Genomic DNA, 23,444 nt, shown 5'->3' with positions numbered 1-23,444 from the left:
CGCGGCGGAGCCACCGACAAAATGGCGGCGCCGAACTGAGAGGCCCCTGGCGGCGGCGGGCGGAGGGAGGGCAGGAGGGCGGCAGAGCGGAGCCGCTGCCGGCAGCGCCGACGGCTCGGGGCCGAGCTCCGGGCCCCGGGGCGCTGCCGCCGCCGCCTTCTGGCCGCGGGTAGGTGCGGGGGCGGCGGGAGGCCGAGGCCCGGCTCCGTCCGGCCGCGGGGGCTGCGGCTGCGGGGAGAGGGCCCCGGGGTGCGGGCTGGGCGCGGGGGCAGCGCCGCGAGGCAGCCGGCGCCGTGCTCGGGCAGCCTCGGGCCGCCTCAGCGTGTGCCCGGCTTCCTGACACCCGCTGGAAGCTTTCCGCGCCGGGAAGGCAGCCCCTGGGCAGCGGCTTCACGGCCCGGCGGCTGCGGGTGAGCCAAAGGGTCGCCTCCTGGGGGTGGCTTGAGCCGAGCCCCTATGGACTTAACGTGTCCCGAGTCCTCGTCCGCTCTTTTGCTCTCTTGTTTCCTTTTTTTTTTCCCCTTAGCAGTAAAGGCTTCATTGAGATTATGTATAAAATAAGTTATTAGAATAGGGACAGGAAAGAGGGAACCAAACGTGGATTACAGTGTGATGCTCATAACTCGGCTGGACATAGGAATATTTATAATGGGTTCAAGATTCTCTTAGATATGAAATGTTCCAAATCTGCCAGAAAGCTGTGTAGTTTTCATTTTTTTCCCCAGAAGAGATTGGAAGGCATTGACAGTTGTATGCAACTAGTCTGTGTTTTCATTCAAGTCTAGTCTTTGTAATTATACTGTAAAAAGGCATCTTTTCTTTCCCCTAATAGTTTGACCTGTAGAAGAAAATACCCTCGATTCTTGAAAGGAAAAACGATTCTTTAATTAGTTTAGTGAAGTAGAGAACTTCATTAGTGGAAATAGCATTAACAAACGCGTATCATTTACATTTAGTGGCACACAACTACAGGGAGAATGCCTCGGCTGGAGTTAGTGCTTGCTAGTTAGAGGTACGCAACTGAGAAAGGTTTCTTAGTGATCATTTAGGATTTTCTCATTTTAAAATGAATGCAAATGTCTGTAAGAGTAGATGACCCGAATTTTGAGGTTCATATGTAAAGCAAGGTAAACTGTAGTCGGTGGTAATAAATACCTGCTTTCTCTTTCTTCATTAAACTGGAGGCCAGATTAATTGGTTTTCTGAGCCATTAAGGCTGTAGTTTCACGTACACGTCTAACTGTTGTTACCCAATACTGCTGCCAAAGAAACAACCCATCGAAAAAAAAGTTACCGTTTATCTGGGTGAGTTCCCCAGCCTGGCTGACACTGCGTGGCCTTACAGACAATTATGCTGGCTCAGGTAAGTGGTGGCAGATAAGCAGACTGGCCGCTTTACACTGGTGAACCTTTGCTTCTGCTACGTGAAAGTGCAGCTTTATTTTCCAGGACTGCTTAGCGCATATCCTGTTATGCTGCAGTTGCCAGCAAAATAATAGTTGTCAAACACAGAATCTCTTGTCTTAAAGTTCTCAAAGCACTGTAAAAAGAAATTCAGTTATCTCATTTTTGTACATAAAGTCATCAAAGCACAAGATGATCTACGCACTCTTCCTTGGTGGTAGAGTCTTGGTCTTTGGATTTATGGGTTAAGTGCCCTCTTAATTTAACCTTGAGATATTTTATGGGTGTTGCATTCGTTTATCTCAGCTACCGTTGGGGTAACCATAACGTACGTGATGAAATACCAAATGAAATTATGGTAAAATACATGGGTGCTAAACAAGTGTTTCCTCTGGAATTCCAGGCCTTTGGAGCTTGTTAAAAAGAATAACTTGTGCGTGGACATTTCTTTCTTCTCTCATTTGGAATTTGTCTGCCACAAGGTGGATACCAACTGTTTTATCTAGATAACCCTGCCAATGCTGAACTAATGATTATTCTTAATTTTGACTGAATTTGAACAAGGAATCTAAATTACTAAGCCTCTGAGCTGTTTTAGCTCTGTTGTATGTTGTGGGATGAGCTTATTCTAGAGGCTTCACTTTTCTGGAGGTGGTGATTCTTTTAAGCGTTAGTAGCATGTATCCCCACACTTGTGTATCCAACGCGTTTCTTTTTGAAGCAGGCCTATTGAAAGGAAAAGAGCATCCCAAGCAAAAAAATGTTTTTAGCCAAGTACTTTTCAATGTGGTCTTAAATATTGCATGTTTTGAAAACAATCTTGAAAGTGGCCAAAATTAAATTATGTTTCAGTTGCTCTCATGACATGCTTTCATCTGAATCTAGATTTCTTAAAGCTTTGAGCAAAAGTTTGCTGTTTATTACTAAAACTCACTTAGATGTCTGATAATTTCTTCCTTATTCAGTGAGCGCTGAAGAATTGCATGCTAGCAGACTGCAGGAAAAAGCTTTAGTATCAGTACCAAATTCCATTTAGTTAAAGTTTCAAACCCACCACAGGACAAAGAAAGTTTGTGGGTGCAGCTGGCTCCTTGAGAAGTATCATCAGAAAACTGGGAAAACAAAATTTTAACACATTAAGAAGTGGAAACAAGAAAATTAGAACACTTTTGTATTGCTTCTCTTGGACGTTACGTTATAGTAACAGAGCAGTGTGAGTTCAGCTTTACCATTCTAGTTGCCTGTGGAAAAAAGACAGTGTTAGACGATGTAATGTTTGTATCTTGTGCTGTCTTTAGTACGTGATCTGCCTCCGGAGCGGCAGAGGCTGTAAAAGGTTTATTCCATGATACTCTAAAGAAGCAAAAGCGCTGTAATTTCTTCAGAGTTGCACCTTGGTTGCCATACCCAGTTACAGTGCAGGCGAAAGCACGGCACAAATGCAGAGATTGTAGTTCACTACAGAGCACAGGGTTCTTTCCCTGATGAGTCAGTTCCTTCAAAATGCAAAAGTTATTTGGTTTTGGCAGAATTTTCCGTTTCCCTTACCAAATGTCACAGTTATGCTCTCAGTGAATTTAATGCTTGAGTTGTTAAACAATTACAGTAAGAAAGTTTGATGAACGTTTTTTAGTTTGCTTTTATCCGCCTGCTGCCATCTCCCTCCACATAAAAAAAAACATTACATAACTACTAACAAAGTGAGTAAGACTGGATCGAGAAGGCTCGAGCTAAGAGTCTGTGGCTGCCTTAGAAAACGGAGACCTTAAGTGGAGTTAAATGGAAGAGGGTACGAGAAATCATAACGTTGCCTGCAGTGAAACTGGCAACTTTTTACATTTGTGACTGACTGGTGAAGAATGGATACAATCGCTGCCATTATACTCTCACTGGCACTTTGTGCTTCTCGCTTCCATCTATTCGCGGAGCTCGATGTCAGAATGGTCGAGCAGCTAGCGTGCTTGCTCCACTCTTGATGTTCCAGGCTCCTTCAGCTCCCAAGAGTGCTGATGGAGAGAACGTGGGTGATGGTGGCCCTGCTGCGTGTGAACGTTTCACTGCCACCGGTGCTACACCGTGAACTTTCACCAGTGGGTGTATAACAGGAATTTGTTTTGTTTCCTTGACAGGATAGCTGTTCTGGGTTGTGACACACTTCAGCGCTAGGAGGATCCCGGTTTCAACAGTGAACGGTTGCTGCCTTCGCAAGTTCTGAGACTGCCATCCAGCCGTTCTGGAAGCTGTGTGCGCGCGAGTCCTTGGTGAAGGTTGCATATATACATGTTTTCATGAAGAGAAGTGAGAAACCAGAAGGTTATAGACAAATGAGGCCTAAGACTTTTCCTGCCAGTAACTATACTGGCAGCAGCCAGCAGATGCTACAGGAAATACGAGAGAGCCTCAGGAATTTACCTAAACCCTCAGATGCTGCTAAAGCTGATCACAGCATGGGGAAAATGTCATCTGAAGATCCTAGACAAGGCCGAAATCCCCCCAAATTTGTAACATATCATAAAGTTTTGCAGGAGATAAGAAACTCTCTTCTGCCTTTTGCAAACGAAACAACCTCAGCTGTCAAAGGAACATCAGAAGTTAATCGTCAAATGCTGCAAGACTTGCAAGCTGCTGGCTTTGATGAGGTGAAACATTTTATTTTCAAGATGTAGTGTTCTGCTAACTATAAACTACCAGTGCATATTGGGGGGTTGTTGATCATGGAATGTGTAAGCAGCATAGGAGAAGCAAAATAGCTTTTAGAAAATCTGGTAGGTTTTTAATCAGGATTTAGTAAAACTGTTAATAGGAAGTGAATTAGGACTAGGTGAATTAGTAATCAGGCCTTAATGAAACTGGGATGAAGGAGAGGAACAGAAGAATTTAAAGAAGTTTGGCTTTTTTGTAACACCTTGTGCAACGTGTTCTTACGTGGTAGGGATAGATTGTTTTAGTTATTCATATCATTTTAAGCAGAGAGAACTGGGCACCTTAGAACATGGATTTTGCCTCTGATACTCCACAGAGTTTTTAAATTGTGTGCAGTAAAAACTGATTAAATATGAACAAATATTTCAGAAATTAATTTTAATGAGCCTTTCACATCTGTAGTTAACTGAAGCTCCAATTTTGTAAAGAAAAAATGGCTATTGTCACTATATGCTTTGTCAGATACAGCTAAAATAACAAAACAGGTAACAAATACAGTAGCAGGGTGTCTTCTCTGCAGTATATTGTTGAAAAAAATGTAGAGATCGTTGCTCTTGAGAGTGTTGGACATAAGTAATTATTCTGCTATTACTGTTGTTATAAAAAAACAGGGAAGAAGGTAATTATTTAGTTTTTATTGACTAAATATTAGTAATATTTGTAATGTTAGTAATTATTGACTAAACTTACTTCCATTCATCCTAATAAGTGAAAGGAGTTTGAAATGTGGTTTCCAGTAATATAAAATGAATGTACTTATTGCTCCTGTGTTTTTACTGAGATTTACCCATCAACATAAATTATGCCCGTTTTCATTCCTTCTCTCTAGACCTGAGCACAAAAGTGGCTGGTTTGCATTTTTTTTTTTTTTAATCTGTCTTCCAAAGGAAAAAAGCCCAGTACCACAACAGGGTTTGCCTCTTCAGGAGTGCAGTGACTGCAGTAGGTTAGTTCTCAAACCCGTTTTTACAGGGTGATCCTGTAGTCACTGGCGAACTGCAGAATGGTACATGGCTGGATGAAAAGCACCTCAAGTTTGTATTTCTGTTGGATCCTTTGCTCCTACTCTTTGTTCTTGGATATAACTGAGAATTCACAGGACGCCTGCAATTGTACGGACCTTTTTTCAGACACCGTGAGCAGTTCCTGCCGTGACTTAACCCACAGTTATGTTGCCCCAGTAGTCCATGTGGCCTTTGGACACCACCAGGGAACAGACAGAGCTGAAAGCATTTTTTGGGGGTGTGGTGGGGGTGAGACAGAAAGTAGGAATGGAATGAGGGTATATTTTGAGCTGGGATAGTTTGCTGGAATGGATTGTAGCTGGGGTGTGTTAGCTGCTTACAGTTGGCTGATCTGGGCTGTTTCCGACTTAAATTAGGTGTGTTTGTGATTTAGCTGATTACATGTACACCTCTTACTTTAAGGATCTCTGGTGGGTTACCAGAGGCTTTCTGTAGAGACTAATCTATCTACTATGTTTATAGCAGAGGCTAACTATAACTAGTAGGTACCAAGTTCATTTTCCGTTTTAATTTGCTCTGATCTATGCCTATCTATATAAACTGTGTTTTCTCATCTCAGTTTTTAATGGGATTTTATTAGGGTGTTGAAAATGGATTTGAGGCAACAATGCAAACTTGTTTCAAGTGAGTGGAAGGTCTTTGCTGTATTGTAGGCTCAGTCACCACTTGAGGTTTGGAAACATAATGATTTTGTTACCTCCCCCCTTTTTTCTTCATATATTGAATATCATAGAAGTTTTGGTCATTCCCCCCCAGCCCTTCTATCTAATAGTAAGTAGCATTCAGGATTAAAGCTGAAATGATATATATAGTAATAAAGTTATGGGAAAATACAATTAATTGTGCATGTTTTTAACAAAACAGGACAAACCTTAAATTGCTTACGGGAAATCTTTCTGACATAGGGAGATTCAAGGTCAGTCCTCATATGTTTTATGCACTCTTCAAGACGTGAAATACTCCATGTCACATAGGTGACCAGCGTTGATTGTGTTCTTCGGCCAGAGCAGGGAGAGATCCCTTGGCTGGCTCTTCCTCTGGTTCTCTGGTTAGTGGAGGAGGGAACTTAAATTTCATCTTCTAAAATATTGCTGGTTGTGTACTTTTATTCAACAACATCAGCTGGTCTGTAAGCATTGAGGCAACCTTATTCTCTCTATGTGTTTGTTTTAAAATCCTTTTATGGGTTCTTACTTTTTTCTGAAGGCTGTGTGTATGTTTGCATTGTCAAAAATGTGCACAGGTGTGATGAAAATATAAACGTGGGTTTGAATTTGAAATCGATACTGACCATTTCCCTTCTGAGCCCTCCTGGGTTTCCCATTGATGTTGTTAGTAAGCAAATCCTGTTGGATGCTGCTGACCTGTTCAAATGTAACATGAACTGATGGCTTTCATATGAGAAAGTAAGACCACAGCAAGTCACTGACAGCAGTGTCTCTAAGTCTAGGGCATTATGCTGTAGATTTGTTTCAAATTCTGAGTCAGCTGCACAAACGGTGTTCCATGAAGTGGGATTCGAGTGTCTCACTCTTAACCACCTCTGAAGATCTGTATCTTTAGCTTGACCTTGATCTCATTCAAGTCAGTGGAAAAACTGCTGGTCCATGATACGTTTTCCATGGACAGAGCTGGGATTGGCTGGCTGTCCAAAACTTCTGTTTGGATCTCTGAGAACACAGAGCCTGAATCCACCACAACAATAACAGAATTTCTGCCAGTATTGTTGTCTTCACTAGTAAGAATTCTTGAGGAGATATGGATATTTGCTGACAAAATTAATTCTAAGTTGAAGGAAAATGAGCAAAAACTGAAGTTCTGAATTTCTCAGTAGGGTATCTCTCGTAATATAACTCAAGTCAGAAGGGACCTCTGGTCATCATGTAAACTAGATGTTACCTAGATAGAGCCTATCAGTAATAATAGTTACAGAGAGAAACTGTTTGCAAGAATAGCAAGGTGACACAATTTACATCAGAATATGGTACTTCAACAAGCTAACTTTTTCTTCCTGAAGATCCAGACTATTGATTTTTTTGGAGGATCTGTTGTGAAGAAAGCATTTTTAGTTTATTTTTAAATTGAGAGAAATCAGTAATGTACCTTGTTAAAATTACTGGAGGATATATGGTTAAATCCTCGTGATTTTTGGTCTTCTTGCCATTTTTAGTAACTTATTTTTTATATTTAATTCTCCTTTTAGGATATGGTTATACAAGCTCTTAGACAAACTAACAACCGTAGTATAGAAGCAGCCATTGAGTTTATTAGTAAAATGAGCTACCAGGATCCTCGTCGGGAACAGATGGTTGCAGCAGCAGCAAGACCTGTAAATGCAGGTATGAAACCACCAGGTAGGTATATCCGTTCAGTAATTCACTATCTGTATTATTACAGGTGAAAATAAATATAAAATAGCAAATTCCTCCTTCACGTGCCCCCAGTGGAAGAGAAGAGGTGCTGAGATACAGGTTTTCACTTTTAAAAATAGTATGTAAATTCTATAATATTTCTGGAAGATAGGTGTCTTTAGTGTGAATATGTTAACCTTTCTTTGTATAACTACATGCTTTTAGTGTTGTATCTAAGTACTCTATCCAAGGAATGACATTTAGATATCATTTTAGTCATTTTTGCCCCTAGTTTGTATGATGCTCATGTTTTTTCTTAGACATATCCCTTTTAGGAATCAGCGGTGAGCACTGAATTCTTACCTTAATGCACTTTCTCACGCAGCAGCACTATGTGTATGTATTTATAATAATGTATTTATATATCACTTGGTCCAATATTTGTGTTTTAGTATGTCCCATTTCAAGATCCCCCTCTCTGCTTAATTTTCTGTGTGGTTCCAGATTTTGCCTGTATGCTTTTTTTTGAGGCAGACTTTATGTTTGAATAGATGCTAAGGAACAGACTGGAGCTTTAGTAGCAACAGAGTCAGAATTTTGCCACTTGCTATTACTGCTTTCTTAATGTGCAAACACATTTTAATACATCTTGATGCCTTTCTTTTTTACAAGATTTTAGAAGAGTAAACCTAAACAAGCTGTGCTTTCCAGATGCAGTAGAAACACTGAACTTATATTTGACTTAAAAGTTGAATGACGAACAGCTGGCTCTGTAAAGTTACTCTTTAAATTGACGGTATAGGTGTGAGGAAAAATTGGTCGTCAAGAGTAGCAAAGTACAGCATTTACTTTCATTTAGCCTGTGAAGTAGGTTGGTGCTTGTATGAAGCAGCTAGCTAAATGCTATCATTTAGCTAGAATTTTCATTATTATTCACAAAGTTATCGTAATTAACATGTTCTTTTACTGAATATCCAGAGACTTCCAATGATTATATTGTTTACAAATGTCTAGATAATCACATGCTGAAAAGCACAATACGACTGCATGAGCTATCAGTTTCATATGTAGTATTTTGCATGACAAGTAAAATAACACCTGCAAAGTAAATATTTTGTAGTGCTTTATAAGTTTTGCTCTCAGTTTAAATTCTTGCCTCCACACAAAACTTTTACCAATATACACATTAACTTTAAAATTCAGTTACCTGACTATATTCCTCGCATGCAAAATTTGGTTAAGTTTGGATGAGCTGTATTGCAGACAAGGGTTTAAGTGGGCTGTTTGCTTCTTCAGAATTCAGTTAATTTTTAGTTGAGGAACACTTAATCTGTTATAGGCATCACTCTGGAATGACTAGCAACATGACTAGAAGTGTTTTTCCATGCTGTTGTTGTTTCACGTTTGTACTGAAGAGCTCTTCTGGGTGTTGTGTTCGTGATTAAAAATACATCATGTGCCTAATAGTATTACATATTACCATTTTTTCCTCAACGAGAAATTATGAATGCATCAGCATTTGCAGCAAAATGCATCTTCAGAAAAGTGATTCCTAATGTCTACAAAAATTTTACTGAATTTGTTTGCTCTTATACTGTATATTGGTCATATTACCATAGCATGCTATGTATTATTAGGTAGAAGTACATTTTTCATGAAATACATTGGGTTATGCAATGTCTGAGAATTCCCATCACGTTTCTGTAGCAATTAATGCGGAAGAATAAAATATTCAAACAGTAAATAGAAATAATTTCTAATAATACAAATGCTGTGTTCTCTTTTTGTGGAAGCAGGGACCGTGCAGCAATCGGTTAACCGCAAGCAGAGCTGGAAGGGTTCTAAGGAGTCCCTGGTCCCTCAGAGGCACGGCCCATCCCTGGGAGACGGTGTGGTTTATCGCTCAGAAAGTCCCAGCTCTCAGCCTGATGTAGGAAGGCCGTTGTCTGGATCTGGCATCGCAGCATTTGCTCAGGCTCATCCTGGCAACGGACAGAGAGTGAACCCCCCGCCTCTACCCCAGATAAGGAGTGTCACTCCTCCTCCTCCGCCTCCTCGAGGACAGACGCCCCCTCCAAGGGGGACTACTCCTCCGCCTCCCTCCTGGGAACCCAACTCTCAAACCAAGCGTTACTCTGGAAACATGGAGTATGTGATCACCCGCATCTCTCCGGTGCCACCCGGGGCATGGCAGGATAGTTACCCACCTCCACCAATGAATCCTCCAGCCATGAATTCTTCCGGGCAGGGTCAGAGAGGCATGAGTGCTGTCCCCATTGGCAGGCAACCGATAATCATGCAGAGTTCAGCCAACAGCAAATTTAGCTTCCCCTCAGGAAGGGCTGGAATGCAAAACGGTAATTGTCAGGCGGAATTCATGGTTCACCAGAACGTTGTGTCTGGGAACTCAGTGAGTCGCCAGCCACCCCCCTACCCTATAAACCCAACTAACAGGCAAAGTCCTACGGCACTACAGATGCAGGCAGGAGGATCTGCTCCTCCTTCAGCATACACTAATGGGAATATTCCTCAGACGATGATGGTGCCAAATAGAAACAGTCACAACATGGAACTTTATAACACAAATGTAGCTGGAATACCCGCGTCCTGGCCGCAGCCTCCTCCCGTGCAACCCCAGTCGTCACCTGGCAATGGGCACGAAATCCCCACGTGGCAGCCCAATGTTCCCGTGCGCTCAAATTCTTTCAACAACCATCACGGAAATAGGCAGAGCCACTCCAGCAGCTCTCAGCCTTCGGCTACAACGGTAACAGCTATAACACCAGCTCCCATTCAGCAGCCAGTGAAGAGTATGCGTGTGTTAAAGCCAGAGCTGCAGACTGCCTTAGCGCCGACTCACCCCTCCTGGATGCCGCAACCCGTGCAGACCGTTCAGACAATCCCGTTCTCCGAGAGTCCCTCTACAAACATGGCAGTTATGGCGCCTGTTGCAGAGGCTCCAAATTACCAGGGTCCCCCACCACCTTACCCAAAACACTTGCTACACCAGAGTCCATCTGTCCATCCGTACGAGGCAGGACCCAAGCTCAACAAGGAGGAGCCACCTATTTTATCTAAGGAGGAAGAGAATGAAAAGAGTTACGAATGTGTCGATTCAACAGACAAAGAAAAGAAACAAATTACAACATCACCTGTTCCCGTTAGGAAAAACAAGAAAGATGAAGAACGACGAGAGTCTCGCATTCAAAGTTATTCCCCTCAGGCCTTTAAATTCTTCATGGAGCAGCACGTGGAGAATATACTCAAGTCACACCAGCAGCGTTTACATCGGAAAAAACAACTAGAGAATGAAATGATGCGGGTAAACTCTTTCTCCTAAGTCTTTTCACTAGAATTGCTCCCGTATCAATTTTAAGAAATGTCTTAATGGTAGGGTATTTAAATAGTACAGATAAATAGAACATTCTGGCATAAGCATGGTGTTGAAGTCTCTTTTTAGTTTCTGTGTTTCAGATGTGGCAAGTTCTTCGTTGCTTTATTTACATGCTTCATTGTCTTATAAATTAATTTTTTAAAGTAAAATTTTTGTGTGTTTAAACATAGCTTGTATGGCTCATGTATAGTAAGGCAGAAGAAGCAAAATCATTTTTACATGAACTGAGATAACTATATGACTTATAGCTTTTTGTTATGGGTTCTACGTGATCCTAATTTTTGAGCAAGCAGTGTTTTAATGATACCTATTTAAATAAACATTGCAAGTACAAGTAGCACAGCAGGAACGAGTGGTGGGGGAGGTTAATGCCTTTATGCAGTCACCCAAACAATCATACCTCCTGCAGTTCTGCAGTTTGTTCCCCCTAGTGAGAGGGTTTTTTTAACTTCACATCCAACAAAACAGTAATCAGAAGTTACATTTTTAGAATGAGAGAGATGTGGTACATTTTACCTGAGTGTTTTGTAATGCAGACTGTAAGGGTGTCTGTTTGAACACGGTGTAATTGAATGGGGTAATAAAAACCAGGCATCAACATGTAAAATCAATTTCTTTATGCCCACATGAAGTCAGTGGTCCATTTCCTGAGATTTCATGTTCTATGAAAACAAATCAAAAAGGTAAAAACTGGAGCTGATATATACCTGTGTAATTTCAGAAGTGAAAACAGTGAGAAGTAGTGCAATTAAGACCTGCAGAAATGGAGATTTGAGATGTATTATTTTATATATTCATGACAATTGTAGCTGAAAATTTGACATAACTATGATGTACCTTTAAATTTATTTTATGAAAGAATGTATTTGCCTTATGCCACTCTCTTGAAATGCTGCTTTTTATCTGTGTTTTCTTACTCTGAAAATTCGTACTGTAAGCTGTAGTGTTTTGTAAGTGTTTGGTTAATCATGAGATATGTAAATGTTAGCAAGATTTCTTCCTGCAACTCTTTTTCTAGATCTTTACTCTTAGTTTTTTCTCTTTCCTTTTCACTTCCACTAACAGCTGATTTAAACTGGTAAGGTGTGGGAAGCTTTCCTGAACTCTGTAGCCTCCATCCCTGTGTAGGCAAGTAAGATTTTGGAGCAACAGTATTTATTGTTAAGAATAGCATGATCCCTTTTTAGAGGTCTTTGCATGCAATCCTGCATCAAAATTAAGCATGAATTTTATTTTGACTATTTTTGAGTACTTAAAAGTAAGATCATAATTAATGTTGACTTGCAGACTTCACTTTCCCTTCTTACTGTGTTGTTCCATAGTATCGGAAGCATAAGTCTTACTTAAATGAAGGCACTGGTTATAGATTTTCTTGTACGTTTAAAGCACCATAATGGATGTTTTTCATATAAGAAAAGATATTTTATAATATTTACACTAGATTTAAAGCTGGGATGTTTAATTGCAGACTGGAGGAGAGAGGAAGTGAGGTATTTTGCTGCAGCAGGCCTCTCCTATTCAGGATATAGGTGAAGATTCCTAAAATAATGAAGTATATTTCAGGTCTTCATGAGAAGGAGAAAGGGAAACTAACCCATTACATATTTTCAGGAAGTTTAAGAGGATTAAACAAGTATCTAATTTTTTCTTCCTACCAAAAGGGGAGAAAATTTTGAAAGGGAAAAACAAATCAAAACCAAACAGAATGCATCCCAACAGAAGTACCTGCTTTCACAGGATGCTGTATTTCTAGAATAAGTGATATATTTCTGTGCTGTCAGGTTTCCTGGGGAGTAGAGTGGATGTCTTTCAAAAATACTTGATTTAAATGTGCGAATTGATTTCCCTTACGCTCGTGCCCAAATATTATGCTAGATATCTCTGTCGCAAAGTGAAACTAAGTCAGTCATGATCCAAGGCATGGCAAGATGAGAAGGAAGTAAAATAATTGTGTGGCGTTATATAGCAATTCAGGAAGCTTTTGTGTCTGGCATCGATTAGAAATGTATGTGTATGTGCAGAAGCACTTACTCAGCTGACAAAACCGGTTCATTTTTGGTAAATGCTGTAGATGTGAAGAGTTCTAGGAAAATACTGCAGTGCAGGGAGTGATCAGCTTGAGATGAACATTTGTTTTAATGAATGGCGTAGGAAAATGTGAAGACGGGGGTTAGGGGAACAGATGACAAATTGGAGTACTTAGGCTGGTTTTCACAACAAAATTGGTTGGATGGAACAGCTAGAGAGCAGATATTAGACTGTAAATCTGCAGGGTTTAGACTGTAAATCTGCAGGGTTTTTGGAGACTGTATTTGTATGTCTTGCAGTGACTAATTCCTGTGTTGGATCTCCCTCCTTCTAGTGTTTTGTTGCCTCCTAGATCATGTTCTTTGCTAGTTTTCTAGCTGCTCAGTGGCATTCAGTCCGTGTGTGAGTAGGGCTGCCCTGAAGCAGACTTGAGAAGCTGACCCACCGTTGTCTGAACTTTAACAAGTCTCCAGATGTCATCTTGACATTTTGAACTCTTCAGGAATCCATTCTTCTGCATTGAAGTGTGCTTTAAGCGTGTTTATCCGCAGAAAACTTGAGATGTCTTTGAATGCATCTCTGCCCTGGGTATTCCTGCAGTAGTGGGTTGCAGAGGGCAGTTTCACAGGCCTGCTGTACTTGATTGGGAGTAGGGAGCTGAACCTATTTCCCATGTCTGGTCTGAAACTACTGCTACCCTATCCCAACTACTGCTTGTCTGATTTTGATGACAAGTTTTGTCTCAGGTTTGAGACAACCTTCCCCATTTAAATCTTTTTTGAGTAGATGAGCATTTCATCTGCATTTTCCTAATTGCACCTCTTTGGGATCTGTTAGAAATTTTCTGTGATCTAACAGTATGTTTGTGTTCTGAATGAACATTATATGGTATCCTGGAAGGATTTGTAAGATAAAAGACTAATTAGATATCATTCATTATCATTCCTTTTTTTCCTCAGTCATATAGAATCATTAAGGTTGGAAAAGACCTCCCAGATCATCTGGTCCAACCATCCCCCTACTACCAATGTCACCCACTAAACCATGTCCCTAAGCACTGAGTCCAACCTTTCCTTAAACACCCTATATGTAATACTTATATTTATAATATAAAATATATTTTGTCTCAAGTTAGGCTTTAAGTTAGGCAAAGTAGGAATCATCTGTTAACATACAGTTTATACAGGTCTCGACAAGTAGTTACCTAACTTAGTGCTTAGTGATTACCTACTTACTGCTCCTATGGACGTCTTGGCTTCCTTTTGCTCTGCATGAAGGATCGGGGAGGCAGTTATAACAGTGCAGTTATTGCACTGTTATTCAGACTAAAAAACAAAAAACACTGCAAGTAATACTACTTGCAGTATTTTGCTACTAAAAACTTGCAGTAGTTTGTAAGACACCTCACAAAGGAAATATCCTAATTTTATAGGAAGAGGAACTGAGGCCCAAAGAGATGAGTAAGGTAAAAAAGGATCTTCTTAGTCTCAGGTGTTATCTTGTCCTCTCAGCTACATGTTCGTAGTGATTATGAGATTAGTAAAGTTTGTAAAAAGCTGAAATGTTTAGCCAAGTATGATCAAAAAGATTTATTTAAAGGCTGCATCGTTATTCTGCAAAGAAAGGCTTGGAAAGCTAGTTGTTACTTTTTTATGGGTACTATGAAAAGCCTAGTTTCTTGAGACTTCTGGATGGCTTGTAAAGTTTGATTGTATATCTAAGAGAAGAGTTTATCTTCTTAAATCAGAAATATTTGTGACTTTTCTGTTGAACAAGCATTGAACAGTTGCAAGAATACAAATTGTTCAACTTGTACTACCTGAGGGTTTTTAATGTCCCTTTACTAGAGATGCAGGTTCAGTGTTGTCTTCCAAGATGGCTAAGATCTTAATTTTGACATAAAAGTAGTCAGAAAACTCTTTAGACTTTCTTTCACTCAAGAGGAAATAAAAGGCAGAAATTCTGGCAGGTCTTCTTCAGTGAGGAGAACCAGTAGAAATAATTTCTTAAAAAAAAAAAAAAAAACCAACCTTGCAGGGGAGCAGTTCTCAAATATGGCTGTAGAATCTTCAGACTAATACATTGAAACAATTATGTAAAGAATTAGCTCAGTAATGACACACTTAATCCAGAGAATCCATGAAAAATGGAGCGTGCAGAGCACTTTACGGACTGATGTAGTGATTCCCAAACCAGTACTTGTAGACCATTGGCTATCTGAGGCCATGACAACTAGTGCTCCATGGTGTGGAAATGAAAAATTCACGAACTCCTAAGCTGTGTAGTTGTGCTGGTGATCTGCCAGATGATCTGAGGGGTGGCTTTGTTCAGAAGTTTGAAAACCTTTTGGTTTATAAGTTTAGAGTACGAAAATGTAAGGAGAAGGAAGGGAATACTATCAGTCTTCTTCCTGTACCGTGGTCTTGTTGGCTAAAGTGAGGGCAGTTTTGTATTTTCTTATCCTTTCTCTCCTCAAGAACGTATTCCCTTCTCAAGAACCTGCTGGTGCATGGCACCTCATGCATTTTGCTGTCGAAAGTGTCCCATAGATCACGTTTTGTTTTTATCACTCCTTTGTGTTTTGATAGAATTCTAATCTGTAAACTTAAAAAAAAAAACTTGTAGTATTATTTCCCATGCTGTATATAAGTATTTTGTTTGCTTTGCTTAAGCCTTGTAATTATATGAAGATCACCAAGAACTAAGAGTACTGTTCATCTTCAGATTTAATTCTGTTTGCTGTACAGGTTGGATTGTCACCGGAAGCCCGGGATCAGATGAGGAAAATGTTGTGCCAGAAAGAGTCTAATTACATTCGGCTAAGAAGAGCTAAAATGGACAAGTCAATGTTTGTAAAAATTAAAACCCTGGGAGTTGGTGCGTTTGGGGAAGTTTGCCTAGCGAGAAAAGTGGATACTAAAGCTTTATATGCAACAAAAACTCTGAGAAAAAAAGATGTGCTGCTTAGAAATCAAGTCGCTCATGTTAAAGCTGAGCGGGATATCCTTGCAGAAGCTGATAATGAATGGGTGGTTCGCCTGTACTATTCATTCCAAGATAAGGACAATTTGTACTTTGTAATGGACTACATTCCTGGAGGTGATATGATGAGTCTCTTAATTAGAATGGGTGTCTTCCCAGAAAATCTGGCACGGTTCTACACAGCAGAACTGACCTGCGCAGTTGAGAGTGTTCATAAAATGGGCTTCATCCACAGAGATATTAAACCTGATAACATTTTGATAGACCGTGATGGTCATATTAAATTGACTGACTTCGGGCTCTGTACAGGCTTTCGATGGACCCATGACTCAAAATACTACCAGAGTGGTAAGAGAAATACAAAAGTGTTTTGTTTGTTTGTTTTTAATGTTGTCGACATGTTGTTCTCTGCAAGGAATTAAATAACTAGTAGAAAAATTACTGTGACATTTCCTTTGTGGACGATAAAGCATTAGCAATGCTTCTACATGCCATTCAAATTACAAAAAGCAACCTTTAGTTAGGGGGAGTTTGTAAGCATAGGTAGGCACTGATTCCTTCAGGGAGAAGGAATAAGCTATGCTGATCTAAGTTTGTCCAATGAGTAGTTTCTGGAATTTGGAGGGAGAAGATCACAGGTGTAGCAACAGTTATGGTTGTTATCTAAGTAATTCTGTTTTGAAGGTAGGACTGATGTTCTAAATTCATTGTTCGTGAAAATCTCGCCCCAAGTTCCAAGTGTCTAATGTACTTCTTTTAATGTAAACTATAGATTTCTGAGAAAGGTTTAAGTAGACTTTAAAAAAAACCCCTGCTTGATGACTTAAAACGATGGTTTACAAAGAAGAGCAAAAAAAAGTCTCAGTCCTGTGAGTTTATTGATCATGTAATAACCTAAATTTAACTTTTCAATTTCTGAAGGTATGTTTTTATTTTTAAAAACAATTCTTAAATTGCTTTTAACTTTTATTAAATCATCATGTTTCTTGGGCCAGACTATTGCAGTCTTTGGAGAGGAAGCAAAAGTGATTATATTATTCAAGATATGGGATTGAAACGGAATAATAGGAAAATGTTGAAGATTTAAAATACGATTGGTTTTATCTTTTGGTAATTAGCCTCAGTTGATGTTTTAAGTGTTGCATTTTCGTATAAGAGCAAGAATATTAGATGCCTTGTACAGTCAGAGTAGTTCTGTAAAGAAAAAAACTTAGAACAGATCAAATATGATACTTTCTCATTGTTATGCTAAAATTAACTTTAAAAAAGTGTCCTGAGAAATTGTAAGTGTACGTATCATAAGCAAAAAACCAAAATCCTGATGTTTTGAGACCTTTTAAAATCTTTTTCTCGAGTGTTGAAATTGAAGTAGATTCTGGTTTTATAATAAGAATGTTAATACAAGTATGAAATTTTCTTAATTTAAGTACTAAAATAATCTTCCTCAATTTTGTCATCTTTCTCATACGATTATAGGTGATCACGCGCGTCAGGACAGCATGGATTTCAGCAATGAGTGGGGTGACCCAGCAAACTGCAGATGTGGAGATCGGCTGAAGCCACTTGAACGCAGGGCTGCGCGTCAGCATCAGCGCTGTCTGGCCCATTCCCTTGTTGGCACACCTAATTATATTGCACCAGAAGTATTGCTACGAACCGGTAATGCATTTATTGGTATTTTTTTCACTGTAATTTCACTGCAGAGTAACTGGTGTTCAAGTGGTAGCTTCACCTTTCTTACAAGACCACTTCACCCAAGTACATATTTTGACAATAAATAGTTATTAATATGGAAATCTTAAGTATTTAATAGAATTTTCCTGCAAACCTTTTCTAAGTACAAGATTAAATTTAGACTAAGGCTCTGACTACCATTCTTTAAATATATCTTTATTTTTTAACTTCATTTCAGGTTACACACAGTTGTGTGACTGGTGGAGTGTTGGAGTAATTCTCTTTGAAATGTTAGTGGGGCAGCCTCCTTTTCTGGCACAAACACCTCTGGAAACACAAATGAAGGTAACTTTTAAAATCTCATGTTAACAGGCTGAAAAACAGCGTTGAAATTTAAATGATTTTTCTAATTTATAATGGAATCAAAGGTGAACTTTTTGAGTACTGCTCTATCCAAGCATGTTGTAAACTAAGAGGACTGTAAATGTTACGTTACTGTGGTGGTGCACTTACTTCACCAGGAGACTACAAGAATCACGTTCATATCTTTTGTCTGGTCATGCAGTAAATGTGCCAACTAAAAATCCAATTTCAGATCTCAGGTGTCCCCTTTTGCTTCCTGCACCTGCTTCCAGTTATTATTTTCACTTCGCATTTTCCAGCCTTTTCTCATTTTTCCATGTGGCCTCCATGCCCTCTTACCTACAGCAGATTTCTTTTGGTGAAGCATCTGTAGGTGCTCAGCCTGCAGAGGTGGAGGAACAGCAGGTGACCGTGGCTGCTTAGGGTTCTGGCAGCTCGGAGCTATCGATCCCTCCCTTCCTGAGCCTCAGCTGTTACAGTGAAGCCACCTGCAGTCTTGCGCAGTGCCATTTATACAGAACAGTGTTCAGCTTGCAAGATATTAGCTGGCCCAAACATAGTTTGGCCAACTGATTTTTTTCTTCAGATTTTTGAAGTAACTTTAAAATGTTTAACTTTAAATGTGTTAATCTTTCCAATACATCAAATAATTAAAAATTAATTTCCCACACCTTCTTTTAAGACTGTAAGCCGTGTGCCTAATTTTAGGTTCCAGGCACTGTTTTTTGTGATATCCTTGTTGGCTTATGGCAGGCATATTCCATGCCAGACTCTATTCAGATCTGGAACGTAAGTTTTGCCTGGATTTTGCCAAATTTCCACACAAAATATTGCTTGTGTTTCTGAAAAAGCAGCTTTACATTTGCCCTCTCTTATTTGAAAATACTTCCTCATGCTGAATGATTCTATTCTTTTAATTTTCACTGTGGTTTTTCTTTTTAATGAAATTGTAAATAGAAAATCACATCTCTTTGTTTTAAAGGTTATCAACTGGCAAACTTCGCTTCATATTCCACCTCAAGCTAAGCTGACTCCAGAGGCCTCCGACCTTATTATTAAACTCTGCCGAGGGCCAGAAGATCGTTTAGGCAAAAATGGTGCAGATGAAATAAAAGCTCATCCATTTTTCAAGACTATTGATTTTTCAAGTGATCTACGGCGGCAGTCTGCTTTCTACATTCCCAAAATTGCTCATCCTACGGACACATCAAACTTTGATCCAGTTGATCCAGATAAATTGTGGAGCGATGATGATAAGGAAGGGAATGTAAATGATACCCTGAACGGATGGTACAAAAACGGAAAACATCCTGAGCATGCTTTTTATGAGTTCACGTTCCGAAGGTTTTTTGATGACAATGGCTACCCGTACAACAATCCAAAGCCCATTGAGTATGAGTATGGTAGTTCCCAAAACTCAGAACAGCAGTCTGACGATGATGATGATGAAGAACAAGCAGGTAGAGGGGTTCAAAATCGTGACCTGGTTTATGTTTAGTAGAGGAATAAACACTAAACAAACAGTTTATTTTGCAGCTGGATTTTTGGAGAAGTCTCCTCTCTTAACAGGATTGAGAGAAGATTGCTAGGGTGAATATATGCACGCTCTTTATTTTGTTTTGAAACACTAAGAAAGTTATGTCTTCTCTTTCCCTCTCTGTACATTTTGTTTCCCCAAAATACAGGGAAATCTTTTTCAAATATTAATTTATTCCATCATTGTTAATTGTTTAATTTAGAAGAGATTCAATGTTAGGTGAAAAAATTATCACTTGAATTTTATTACCAGTTCTCTGTACTCTAAGTACTTAAAATAGGAAATAGTGATTTATTTTTTTTCCACCTGAAGATGATGCCTGGTATCTATTTGTACATATACTAAATAATTTTAAAAAACAAGTCTTTGTTCCAGAATTTTTTTAATGACAGTTCTTCCTTTGCATTGACCAAATATAAAATTTACTTTACACTAATAAAGCTTTCTGATACATTTGGGGGGGGGGAGTGGAACAAGGGTGGGGAAGAGGCTGCTGTACCCTCACTTCTCACTGTATTTAGCCTAATTATTCACAGTATAGGGAAAAACTGAGCCATCTATCTGGTGACGTGTTTCCAGCTGCTGCGGTAATGGTGTAGTTCTCAGCTTTGGAACGAGAAGGTGTCTTGGCTGTAGTATGATCATAAAGTGATTAACACATTAGAACTGGTCTTTCATTAAATACATAATCAAATTTGACATTAGTAACGCTGTAGTGTGTGTGTGGTACTCTCAAAGCAGGAGGAGTGCTCACTCAGAAAGAACGTGATTGTCTCCTGTCATCAGTTCTCTTACAGTTATAAGAGAAAACAAGCTTTAGGAAAAATACTTTCTGCAATTTAGTTTAATTTTCTGAATACAACCAAACTAGAAAGTCTGAAAAAAAATACTGCTTTAGTTAGAATCTTTAGTTTGAAAACTAAACTTTAGAATAGTTTATTGTATGATTGAAAAAGTAATGAGAAAAAAGTGTAAATTACAGCTTTTGAGACTGTTGTTGCGGAGACCGGTTTCCCTTGGTTTTAACAGGTTTCCTCCTAGTGACGCAGGCAGCGAGGAGAAATGTTGTGCACCCGTCTACCTGAGCTGCTTGTTTTCCTCAGCACAGTTTCAGTGGTCCGTCTTTCACAGCCCTGTTCAGAACAGAAGTAGGAGCGTAGGGCTGCCTGCTGCGTTCTGCATTACTCTTTTGGTAACTTTCCATGGCCGGTGAGCAGCCTTCCCCTTGGTCTCATTTTGGGAGGGTAATGAGCCTGCTGAGGTTACTGGGTACAGGGAGCGGGGCAGCCCTGTCAGTGAATTCCCTGAGACAAAACGGGGAGTTGCAGGTGAGAGGCAGAAAGAATTACACTTTTATTTCTCTTCGTCTCTCTCTCCCTCCCCTGAAGCTAACACATTAAAATGCACTACCTTTTTAAACACTTCATCCTTGGAATTGAATTCCAATGGATAGATGTAATGATGTACATGTAAAGCGTTAGTGCTTTCTTAAATTATTACTTTGTGCTGTTGCATTGTCATGATGACCATCATAGCTATTCTGGCAGCAGACACTAGCTTGCTAATTCAGGTTTCTTACCGAGCTGGTCTAAAGCATTCTTGTGCGCTTCCAGGCATTCATCTGCTTTCTGTGCTCCAGTTCAGTGTCTCTCTCTGTGCCAGTGCAGCCAGCTACGGTACTACACTGTTACTGGATCAGTGAAAAAACTGCTTGGTGTTCAGCATCTGGACGTTGTTTGTTGTTGCTGTGGGGCGTGCTCATTGAAATGATCCAGTTTCCAGTGTTGTCCAAAAAATGGTTTATGTTGACATAACTGAGGGAGTGAATTGCAGTTAAGACGTCTCCATGCTGCCAGCCCTCTTTATCAGACTTCATCGCAGGACAAAGCATTTTTTTTGAAGTTCACCCCTCTACTGTGAAGTGCTTAGGATTATGAGATGGTTACAAAACAAAACAAAATTTTAGCAGGTAGTTGCTTGCTACAGTGAAAATGGGCTTAATAAAACAATGTATGTTCTGTCTAGCTGTTCTACAGCTGTTGAAACAGAATAGCTTTTCAGATTAATTTCATTTAGCTTAAATATTATAAAATGGCTGCAGTGTATAGCTACTCCATTTTATATATTATGTAAAAAAGATTGTTTTCAATGTAAATAAACATTTAAAGATTATCCTCCTTCATAGTAAGTATCCCAGTAAAACTGGTCTACTTTGCTTGGAGTAAAGTATAATATATTACTGGTTAAAGGTAATTTAATGAAACCTACCTTGCCATTTGTGAAGTTTGCAGAGAAAATAATGTCAGTTCTTCATTAAATTGACTGTTAAAATTGCATTTTTATCTGAGTATATTTCTCCTTTGCCTGCTTTATATTATGTTGTATTCCAATTTAACATTATGACTGATCTCTAGCTAGCTTTAAAAAAAAAAAAAAAAAAACAAAAAAAAACACTACCACAAAAAAAAAAACACAGAAGGGTCCTGCAAAGGCACCACAGTTCTGTTTAAGCAAAGCCAATTGTTTTTATTGAAAAGGGATTATCTAGTGTTTCATGGACATGTGCAAGTACTGAAACATTAAATACTATTTTACCATTGTGAAACAAAGGAAGAGCTCCCTCCCATTTTTAGACTTGGGCTGATGCTTCTAGCATTTTCTGTTACCTTGTGTTAGAAGTTGTAATATTCCGGGTCTGAATTTTGCCATCTATATGCTAAAGCATTATATATTTCTTTGCAAAAATGCAGCGTGTTACGGTCCAAGTTCTTCTCCGAGAAGAGAAAGTTACTTATATAAATGTTGGCACAACTCGCCAACACACTTTGCCTTACCCATGTTTTGAAACTTCACGTTTCACACTCTCGAGTCTGTTGAGATTCTTCAGAGCTGCTGCTTAAAACATGGGTATTTCTCTTGTGATTCATCATGGGGATTGCTTTGTACTGGCAGTTGAGAAGAGAGGCTCCTAACCAGTAGCTGTGGAATTCTGCAGTAAGTTTTAGTTCGGATTACTTTGTAAAGCATGAAAATGAATCTCTCCTATGTGCCCTTGTATACATATAAATTGTATTTATAAAATGTTCTATAATCATGTTACTGTACTGTAAATACTATTTGATATTCAGTGGCATTCTATTCTAGGGCAGGCCCTCTTGCTGTATCTTTTCTATCCTCGATTTGTAATAGAATCTATAGAATATATGGCTAGAAAGTCACTTTGAGACTGACATCTTCTGCTGTTGCAAAGCTCCAAGCTGTGAGTGGGAGTGATTTATTTAGACTCCTTTTAATATTATTTAGCTAATAGTGCGGTGGGTGGGTTCTTAGATGCTGCTGCTGTCACCCAAGATACCTTTAGGCATTGGTCTTTGGCGTTTCAGATCAGACCTTTTAATCAGTTTGCTTTAACTCAGCCAAAGCAAAAAATACTGAGTTGGATCAATGTCACAGTAAGATGTTTGAATGCCTTAAGATGCTCTTGATAAAGACACTATTCAAGTTTACTGATTTATCTATATAAGCATATAGATATATTCTGTGTGTGTATATGTATATATAATGTCTTTTTTGTATCATAAACTTTCTTTTTGGATCCTCCAATTAAATACATAGACCACTGCACAATTCTGCTTAAGGAAATTGTTCATTTATTACGTGCCTAGTTAGTAAACTTAAAAATCTTGCATTATCTCCTGGCCATAGCAAGTTACTCACTAGCCTTTGAGTTTTCTCTACTTGTCTCTGTCATAACATGGGCATCCCCTTTTGCCAGGTCTGTGGTACGTGATGTCCAAATGCTTTCTGGTGTGTTTGGGTTTTATAGGAGTGTGTGGTGGTGGCTTGGACCATAATCCCTGAGTCCTTTGATGTTCACATGGAAAGAAAGTGCATCTTTTACGCTGTCTTTTCCAGTTGGTCCTTCCAAGACTGTCCTTCCCCTTTGTGCAAGATGCCAGCTTTACTGTTCCTTTGTCTATACC

At 39.3% G+C, this 23,444-nt stretch overlaps 1 protein-coding gene across 4 annotated transcripts; it reads left to right on the top strand.

The window, feature by feature from the left end:
- The first annotated feature begins 25 nt into the window (after positions 1-25).
- Positions 26-21,797, top strand: LATS1 (large tumor suppressor kinase 1). Of its 4 annotated transcripts, none has more exons than XM_048076970.2 (8): positions 26-169; positions 3,534-4,043; positions 7,336-7,471; positions 9,280-10,805; positions 15,653-16,235; positions 17,364-17,546; positions 17,800-17,906; positions 18,907-21,797. In XM_048076970.2, exons 2-8 carry the CDS (start codon positions 3,693-3,695, stop codon positions 19,420-19,422), a joined length of 3,402 nt encoding a protein of 1,133 aa, XP_047932927.1. In that variant the 5' UTR covers positions 26-169; positions 3,534-3,692; the 3' UTR covers positions 19,423-21,797. The 4 variants fall into 4 exon arrangements, with proteins under 4 accessions (XP_047932927.1, XP_047932926.1, XP_047932925.1 ...); XM_048076969.2 differs by having other exon boundaries at positions 9,277-10,805; XM_048076968.2 differs by having other exon boundaries at positions 7,336-7,486.
- The last annotated feature ends 1,647 nt before the right edge of the window (positions 21,798-23,444 follow it).

Source organism: Anser cygnoides, chromosome 3 (assembly GCF_040182565.1).
Source record: "Anser cygnoides isolate HZ-2024a breed goose chromosome 3, Taihu_goose_T2T_genome, whole genome shotgun sequence".
Lineage (NCBI taxonomy): Eukaryota > Metazoa > Chordata > Aves > Anseriformes > Anatidae > Anser > Anser cygnoides.
The sequence above is the reverse complement of the archived record's forward strand: the minus strand, read 5'-3'. Positions and strand labels throughout refer to the sequence as shown.

What these genes read in the sequence shown, in the direction of transcription:
- LATS1 (XM_048076967.2), top strand. Translation starts at nt 3,693, where the DNA reads ATGAAGAGAAGTGAGAAACCAGAAGGTTATAGACAAATGAGGCCTAAG. An exon ending in TAGAGAATGAAATGATGCGG is followed by an intron (nt 10,806 to 15,652) that starts GTAAACTCTTTC and finishes TTTGCTGTACAG; the next exon opens with GTTGGATTGTCACCGGAAGC. An exon ending in CTCAAAATACTACCAGAGTG is followed by an intron (nt 16,236 to 17,363) that starts GTAAGAGAAATA and finishes ATACGATTATAG; the next exon opens with GTGATCACGCGCGTCAGGAC.